The sequence below is a fragment of the Rhea americana genome, unplaced genomic scaffold (assembly GCF_003343005.1).
Source record: "Rhea americana isolate MKP2758 unplaced genomic scaffold, rheAme1 scaffold_309, whole genome shotgun sequence".
Classification (NCBI taxonomy): Eukaryota; Metazoa; Chordata; class Aves; order Rheiformes; family Rheidae; genus Rhea; species Rhea americana.
Genome location: NW_028186434.1, coordinates 843,460 through 852,744, shown reverse-complemented (window position 1 = coordinate 852,744; position 9,285 = coordinate 843,460). Strand labels below are relative to the sequence as shown.

The 9,285-nt window shown below is 40.4% G+C and overlaps 1 protein-coding gene across 1 annotated transcript; it reads left to right on the top strand.

Annotated features, from left to right (window-relative positions):
- Window positions 1-232: 232 nt before the first annotated feature.
- On the top strand, window positions 233-9,143 carry CTNNB1 (catenin beta 1). The gene is made up of 15 exons (XM_085309971.1): window positions 233-318; window positions 761-988; window positions 1,189-1,442; window positions 1,530-1,768; window positions 1,852-2,053; window positions 2,377-2,521; window positions 3,038-3,141; window positions 3,226-3,564; window positions 3,831-3,989; window positions 5,004-5,123; window positions 5,257-5,407; window positions 5,492-5,613; window positions 7,035-7,095; window positions 7,864-8,084; window positions 8,370-9,143. The coding sequence occupies exons 1-14, from the start codon at window positions 306-308 to the stop codon at window positions 8,070-8,072; spliced, it is 2,346 nt and encodes a 781-aa protein (XP_085166097.1). The 5' UTR covers window positions 233-305; the 3' UTR covers window positions 8,073-8,084; window positions 8,370-9,143.
- The last annotated feature ends 142 nt before the right edge of the window (window positions 9,144-9,285 follow it).

The window sequence follows — 9,285 nt, the reverse complement described above, 5'->3', positions numbered from 1 at the left end:
GGTCAGTCTTCAGTTCTTTTTCTCTTGCATTTTTAAGAGGCAATTTGTATACATACATACGCATACAGTCTGCCAGCCAAAGTCTGGGTGAAACATCTGTTTTTTCTGCACCTCCGTTCAAGGGAGCTAATAGGCATCAGCTACACTCACTATGTTAGTGAAATGGCAAGCTGTGATAAGCCTTACTTTGTGATTCTGGTGTTCTAATTTGCAGTCTTAATGAGCTTTTAGTAAGTTCTAAACTTGTTCTTTTTTAGGATCTCTGAAAAGTAACGGGAAAGAGTTCTGGGAGCACAGCAAGGAACATGGCAACCCAAGGTATATAATGCACACTTACTAGAACCCAACAGTGTTAAACTGGCTACAGGTCCTTACTTGCCTTTGTAAAAATCACTTTGAATTGGTTATTATATGTTCTGCTACAGTAGTGAATGCCCCATCACTGGAACTCAAACCTGCACACAAGTTTGTCATCTTAAACAGTTTGGGTCACTTGAATACGCTCAGTGAAAAGGGAACCTTTAGGCAGTACAAACCAAGACAATCACAGTAACCTGCTTGTCAGGTTTGTAGATGTCTATATTGGTTCAGGGTAATGCCTCAGATTAAAACTGCTGTCTCACTCAGAGCTACTTCTGCTGGATTGATTGATTTAGTTGTTTGTAATGATTTATTTTCATTTAAAATCTGTGTCATCTCAAGGGACTAATACATGCTGGAGAAATTCTGGATTTAATTGTTCAACAATGATTTCTTACAGCTGACTTGATGGAGTTGGATATGGCAATGGAGCCAGACAGAAAAGCAGCAGTCAGTCACTGGCAGCAGCAGTCGTATCTGGACTCTGGTATCCATTCTGGTGCCACAACAACTGCTCCTTCCTTGAGTGGCAAGGGAAATCCTGAAGAGGAAGATGTGGATACAACACAAGTCCTTTATGAATGGGAGCAGGGATTCTCTCAGTCCTTTACCCAGGAACAGGTTGCTGGTACGTCCTTCTCTATTATACGGGTTTGTTTAAACATGCAGCTTAACTTACCAGCTTAACTTGATTTTGCTGTTACATAAACCTAAGTACTGAGTTATTACTGGTTAGTAATAATTCAGTAATATTTATTATTAATAATCAGTAATAGAAGATAAGCTTTCTGTTTATAGCAGGAAGTAAAGACTCATCTTGTTTTTCAGATATTGATGGCCAGTATGCAATGACTAGAGCKCAGAGAGTACGTGCGGCTATGTTTCCTGAAACACTGGATGAAGGAATGCAAATCCCATCCACACAGTTTGATGCTGCTCATCCAACTAATGTGCAACGCCTGGCTGAGCCATCGCAGATGTTAAAACATGCTGTTGTTAATTTGATAAACTACCAAGATGATGCTGAACTTGCAACTCGTGCAATCCCTGAACTGACCAAATTATTGAATGATGAGGACCAGGTATGTATGAATCTTGCCTCAGTGTAGCCTGTTAATGGGATCTCTTTAATGACCTTAAAACTAAGTTTGCTTCAAATGTTTCTTTAGGTGGTGGTGAACAAGGCTGCAGTTATGGTTCATCAGTTATCCAAAAAGGAAGCATCTCGCCATGCTATTATGAGGTCTCCTCAAATGGTATCCGCTATTGTGCGTACCATGCAGAATACGAATGACGTAGAAACAGCCCGTTGTACTGCAGGTACACTACACAATCTCTCACATCACCGTGAAGGCTTGTTGGCTATCTTCAAATCAGGAGGCATTCCTGCTTTGGTTAAAATGCTTGGGTAGGTGAACTGATGAGACAGTACTTGTGGTTTTTAGTCCATCCAGGTAGGTGTAGGTACTTACTAGATTTTTGCTTTGGTAGGTCCCCAGTGGACTCCGTGCTGTTTTATGCCATCACAACTCTTCACAATCTCCTGCTGCATCAGGAAGGAGCCAAAATGGCTGTCCGTCTAGCTGGTGGGCTGCAGAAAATGGTCGCCTTGCTTAACAAGACAAATGTTAAATTCTTGGCCATCACGACAGACTGCCTTCAGATTTTAGCCTATGGCAATCAAGAAAGTAAGGTAAGTGCCTCAGCTCTTGAAGCCCTTGTGATGAGCAAGCTTGCTGTGAATGGCCTGACAATTCCTGTGTACTGAGCTCTCCATATTCTGAATCCTTAGCAGTGTGAGGCTTTTGCCAGTCAAGCCTAACCTTGCTAAGAGGTGAGGGACACCAGTCTTGTTTATAACAAGGTTGTAGAACTTATGTACCTGACCAGTAGAAGATGTGAACAGAAATGTTAAGAGATCCATAATGTATGATGGATGTAACCCAGGAACAGTTACTCGTTACTCATGTGCACAGGAGGTGATAAGAGAAGTGTTACATTTTTGCTCTCTTGCAGCTGATTATTCTGGCAAGTGGTGGGCCTCAGGCTCTAGTAAACATAATGAGGACCTATACTTATGAGAAGCTATTGTGGACCACAAGTAGGGTGCTGAAGGTGCTCTCAGTCTGCTCCAGCAACAAACCTGCTATTGTTGAGGCTGGTAAGTAGTTTACTTGCAGCTGTGGTAACTTAAAAAGCTATACTGTGCTTCAGGGTCAGTACATTCAACACAAGAACAGAAGGTGCGAGCATCAAAAGCTGAACTTGGATTGGTCCTTCAGTCCATAACTAATTTCTGGAGGCTAGTAGTATACAAAAATCTGGAAGGCAGTCTGTTGTTAGTAAGTCTACCATGTTGTTAGCTGAGTGCCTTTGTGGCTTAGTAGCTGAGCATTGTTAAACTTGTCCCATTAGAATAGGCATATGTTTAGAAGGTCTCCAGTATCACAAGAAGAATCTTGACTTTTTTTTTTTATTTTAATGAAATAGTGTTAGAGCCTAGCTATATTAGGATAGTAATGGTGTTAGAGCCTAGCTATATTAGGATAGTAATGCCAGGTAGAACCAGAAGCTTATGAGCCTTGCACTTTGATTTTAAAGAGGAGAAGAATACTTCACTGTACTGTTCACAAGATCAGCATCTAAGTAATGGTGTCAAAACTGTACCATTTTCTAGGTGGGATGCAAGCTTTGGGACTCCACCTTACAGATCCAAGCCAACGTCTTGTCCAGAACTGTCTCTGGACTCTGAGAAATTTGTCAGATGCTGCAACCAAGCAGGTAAGTGGTCCTTCTAAGAAACAGAGATCAAAAACCACAATAGTGGAAGAGAGAGACTACATTTTCTTCCCACTTCCTTTGCAGGAGGGAATGGAAGGCCTTCTAGGAACTCTTGTTCAGCTTTTAGGATCAGATGATATCAACGTTGTAACTTGTGCTGCGGGTATCCTTTCTAACCTTACTTGCAACAATTACAAGAACAAGATGATGGTGTGCCAAGTTGGTGGCATTGAGGCTCTTGTGCGCACAGTTCTTCGGGCTGGAGACAGAGAAGACATCACAGAACCTGCTATCTGTGCGCTCCGTCACCTCACCAGCAGACATCAAGAAGCTGAGATGGCTCAAAATGCAGTACGTCTTCATTATGGACTCCCAGTGGTGGTTAAGCTCTTGCACCCACCCTCACACTGGCCTTTGATCAAGGTAAATAACAGTTACCAGCTTTCAATGCTGCAAACTGGTGGCTTTTTAAAGTAACAACAGACTTCCACCCTAAGTGTGAAGTCCACCCTTTTTTTTCCCAAAGTGTTGGGAACGTAACTTCAGTGGTGCGAAAGTTACATCAGTTGAGYAATTTCAGATTGCCTCTAACAGGGGTTTAGGCCTAACTGATTAAAAAAAAAACAAAACCCACTAACAATAAGCATCTCTTATTCTCCTTTATTCTTCATCCCTCTTATGACCTGCAGGCTACCGTTGGTCTGATCCGCAATCTTGCTCTCTGTCCTGCAAACCATGCCCCACTGCGTGAACAAGGTGCTATTCCAAGACTAGTTCAGTTGCTGGTTAGAGCACATCAAGATACCCAGCGACGCACTTCTATGGGAGGAACGCAGCAGCAGTTTGTGGTAAGTGGCTGCCATTAACTGAAGTTATGTGTAAAACTTTTCTCTAAAATTCCTCAGATGCCAGTCTGTATCTGCTACGTAGTTTGGTTTGGTCTAAATAGCTGTTGTCCTAACATTTGCTGTAATTCTTTTTTTTTTTTTTTTTTTTTTTTTTTTTTTTTTTTTTTTTTGGCATACTGATAATTCTGTCTTGGCAGACTTGAGGAATTTCTAAAGAAAAACCAAATGAAAACAAACAAAAAGCTTGGATCTTATTTTAATGAGAACCTCTTGAGTTAAATGCTTGGCGAATCTAGTAGATCTGAGTAACACTGGTTTTGCCCTATTCTAGAAAGGGAAGTAGTTCTCTTCCAGGAAACTATAACAATCACATCCTTATTGCAAACAAGGGTTTAGGAATGCTGTTGCAGCTTAATGCTCTTCTTCAAAGGTATCTATAATCATAAAAATACTTCAAAATTGTACAGGCTCTGTATTTGTTACTAGGTTTAGATACTATGTCAGCAGGGTGTGATTGACCTCAATTTTTTTCCCCAGTTAAATCCATCATTAACAAAAGGAAAGTTGCCATAGCATGAACAAATAGAAGTTGTACCTACTAGTACACGAGCCTCCTTAACACTTGCAGAAGCAAGAGGGGCCTCTTCATTACTGGTTACCACTGTTTCAAGCTTTCTAAACTGCCAAGCTGTCTTAAGTATTCAGCTTGGGGAGGAGGAGGATATGTCTAGTGTTGCTAGACATTTAAGTTTATGATGAACTAATATAAAAATGAGAACTTTGGGCACATCTCCCCTGTGATGCTTCCCCTTGTTTTTTGGACTCCGAATTTAGTTGGGTAGACCAGGCTCTCATGATACGAGCCCTGTTGGGGAGGGATGTTTGAGCAGGGGCCAAGTTTGATTGGTTAGTTGAAAAGGTGGTACTAAACTGTGGATCAGCTTTTTGGTGGTCTTTTTAGAAGACAGCACTCAGTGTCTCAACTTAAAAAAAATATTTTCTTTCCCTAACTAGGAAGGTGTGCGTATGGAAGAAATTGTCGAGGGCTGCACTGGAGCCCTGCATATTCTTGCACGTGATGTTCATAATCGAATTGTAATCAGGGGTCTAAATACCATTCCACTATTTGTGCAGGTAAGCAAGAGCTCAAGAAAATTGAGGAGTACATATTTGAAAAAGTTGTAAAATGATGCTTATGTTTATTTGGTAGAATTGCTAAGTCAAATTGTGCTGAAGAGCTAAAGAAACTCTTGTGTTTTGGTTGTAGTTATTGTACTCTCCCATTGAGAATATCCAGAGAGTAGCCGCAGGTGTACTTTGTGAACTGGCTCAAGACAAGGAAGCAGCTGAAGCAATTGAAGCTGAAGGGGCAACTGCCCCTTTAACAGAACTGCTCCATTCTAGGAATGAGGGTGTTGGTAAGTGAACATAAAATAGGTTTTGTATGTTTGGATAGAAAATAGGTGGATAGACTGCTACTAAACTGCTCTTCATTTCAATAGCAACATACGCAGCTGCAGTGCTGTTCAGGATGTCTGAGGACAAACCACAAGACTACAAGAAGCGACTTTCTGTGGAATTGACAAGCTCTCTGTTCCGGACTGAGCCAATGGCTTGGAATGAGGCGAGTTACATCTTTGTATTAACTATTCCCTGGGTTCGAGAACCACGCTTCTAAGTCCTCCCTCCTTCCTTGTAACAGAGTGTAGATGCCTCCACTAATACAGGTTCAGCTTTACACATAGTTGTAGCTTCTGTATTCTCCACATGTTCAGATTCTATGAACCTGTACTTTTTAGACTTACAGAAAATGATACAGGCTTGATACGTGTACTCTTGCTGAAGGACAAAACTTTACACAGAGAGGTTTGGGGAATCCATTGCGTAGTGGAAGAAAACTTTGCAGAAATAGAGTTCCTGAAGCATACAGACTTGTTTGAGCCAGATCAAGAGCAAGTAACCTTTGAGTAGCTGTTCTTGTGCTTCCCTTGTAGATATGAAAAGTCCATTCTCTTCTGCTAAAGCACATAATTCTCATTTTGTCATACAGCAAAGCCATATAGAAGAACGTTATAGATCTCTGCTGCCTCAAATTTCTGAGACAACTCTGGAATGATCTCTGGGAATTTCAGCCAGTTTTTTGCAGATTGTCCAAACCTGATGAGCTCTAAATGCAAAAACTGAGGCATGAGAGATCTGAGGGAAACAAAAATATAAATGTGCTCTGTGAGGCTTTCTTCAGGCAAACCACGTAGCTTGGGGTGGGCATGCAACTTGTGTTCTCCTTAGGATTAAGCTCTTGGATCTGAAAATACTTGCAGGCTGATTATCCTGCATTGCCCTTTTTGATGCTTAAAGGGCTCTAAAGTGAACAGAGATTGAAAACAAATTGTGTGCATAAGGTAGAGGAAAGATTTCACTAAATGTCTTCTTTCCCCTACATTCTTAAGTTTTGGGAGATTAGCTTGCCCTGTAAGTATACAATACAGTAAGGAGGGACTTGCAGGACAGTAGTCTTTGATTTCTACTAGTTCAGTGCTTACCCTTCTGTTTTCCTAAAATCTGTCGGTCCACCCTAGTAATTTGAAAAACAGCCAAAATGAGGTATCTCTTTCAGATCAAAGTCATGAAGTTAGATTGCAGATACAGAGTTCTGTGATTGGACAAACTTGGGGAGGTTCATTCAAAACTTAAGTGCTATATTGCTGAGTCAGGAACCTCTGAACAGCTGACTTGCAGAAGTTGGGCAGGTATAGTAGAGAAGGAGTGTTCTTAGACCTGCCCTGTCTGTCTTGTTTCCAAATAGAAACCTCCTTCCAATGAGCTGTGGATTTCTGTGCCTAAATCTGTCTGATATATAATGGGTATAGATGCTTGGGTTAATAGGCATTTTTATGTTCACATAAGTACCATGCTGTAGTGCTCACTGCAGAAGAGTTGCAAAAGTATTTTGTGTGAGCTTTCAAACTTCTCAAATTCTAAATTACTAATGTTGCCTCAAAGACCTGACACTAAAAATGTTTTGTAATTTTTATGCCCCTCTAGACAGCAGATCTTGGACTTGATATTGGTGCCCAGGGAGAACCTCTTGGATACCGCCCAGATGGTAAWGTCTGTTCCATTCCCCTTGACTAAACTTACTTTGGATGAAGTCAAGTCATAGACTTTAAAGGAGAACCACAAATGAGCGAAGAGTGAATCACTCTTCAACAAGATACTGCAAACTGACAGGCAGATGGGGAGCTGCCAGTTTAAATAACCAGTTTCTTCAATTGCATTGACTGTATTGAAATGAGGGAGCTGTATGAACGTGCAAAACTGGTGTCACTTGCCTGAGTCTTGTGAGAGCATTTCCCACTGAGCTATTGTTTTCAGAAATCTTTTAAGTAAGTTCTTTATAAATGGGCTTGACAATTCCAAAAGTGCATTTTTTTCTTTAAAACTAATGCTGGTACTTGAACGTATTTGTCCATAGATGTCTGTAGACTTGAAGTCAAACCTATTGCTTATTGCTAAAGATTTGGAGCTATTTTTACTAGCCTTTCAGAAACAAGTCTACAGTCTTGGAGGCTGGTTTTGCTGCAGTATTGTTGAATTTTAGTCTTGTTTATTATGCAGACTAATGGCTTGGCTGAAATCTGCTCATGCTTCTGACTGCAGTGTGCTTTGTCTGCAGAATCACACTGGAAAGCTATCTCAAACAATGGAATAGCCATTAGGTGCAGGCAGCAGATTGTTTTGAACTTGGCTGAAGTAGAAAAAAAATAGATGGCTACAAAGATCTTCTCACACACTTATTCTTGCAGCTTCTGATGCATCTAACACCTGTTAACATTATGCTTTTTTTTCCCTCTGCCACCTTTAACTTTCTTAGATCCTAGCTACCGTTCTTTCCACTCTGGCGGATACGGTCAGGATGCCTTGGGTATGGACCCTATGATGGAACATGAAATGGGTGGCCACCACCCTGGTGCTGACTACCCAGTTGATGGTCTACCAGATCTTGGCCATGCCCAGGACCTTATGGATGGGCTGCCTCCAGGTGACAGTAATCAGTTGGCCTGGTTCGATACTGACCTGTAAATCATCCTTTAGGTAAGAAGCTCAAACCTTGAATTAAAAAAAAAGAGAGAGAAAAACAGATTAGTGGACTGAGGACTTGGTTGGCAGGGAGGGAATGGCTTAAATGGGTCCCAGTTTGCAAGTACACTGAATAAATGCTCTGGAAACATGTGACCAGAACACTCCAAACTGACTTCTGCCATGAAGTGTGGAAGTAATTAATTGTAATGCCTTGTGCACTAGCTTCATGCAGTCTTAATATATTAAAATAACTGTTTACTCAAGAACACTGACACCTTTTTTTTCTTGTCTCTGCAGCTGTATCATCTGAATGAACTTGCATTGATTGGCCTGTAGAGTTGCTGAGAGGGCTCGAGGGGTGGGCTAGTATCTCAGAAAGTGCCTGACACACTAACCAAGCTGAGTTTCCTATGGGAACAATTGAAGTAAACTTTTTGTTCTGGTCCTTTTTGGTCGAGGAGTAATAATACAAATGGATTTTGGGAGTGATTCAAGAAATGAAGAATGCACAAGAGTGAATTGCAAGATGGAATTTATCAAACCCTAGCCTTGCTTGTTAAAAATTTATTATTTTTTTTAAATCTCTGTAATGGTACTGACCTTGCTTGCTTTGAAAGTAGCCTTTCTTTTCGCAGTAATTATTGTTAGTTTTTTTAAAGTCTCTTGTAGTATTAAGTTATAGTGAATATGCTACAGCAGTTTCTAATTTTTAAGGATTGAGTAAAGATGTAGAACACTAATTCATAATCGCTCTAATTGTACCCTGAATAAAGTGTAACATTGTGTAGCCTTTTTGTATAAAAAACTAGACAAATAGAAATGGTCCAATTAGTTTCCTTTTTAATATGCTTAAAATAAGCAGGTGGATCTATTTCATGTTTTTGATCAAAAACTTTATCTGGGATATGTCTGGGTAGGGGCCAGTAAGAACTGTTTATTTGGAACCTTGTATTGGACAGTTTACCAGTTGCCTTTTATCCCAAAGTTATTGTAGCCTGCTGTGATACAGATGCTTCATGAGAAAAATGCAGTTATAAAATGGTTCAGAATTAAAGTAAACTTTTAATTCGCTCTGTGTCAAGTTATTTCAGATTGTAAAGTGTATTTGCATGTTTACAGTTTTCTGAAAGTTGTCTTGCAATTGTAGAAAAACTTCAGTACTTCAGAGGAGGAAACCAAGAACCATTTCCCTCCTTAAGGGATATTCATCCCT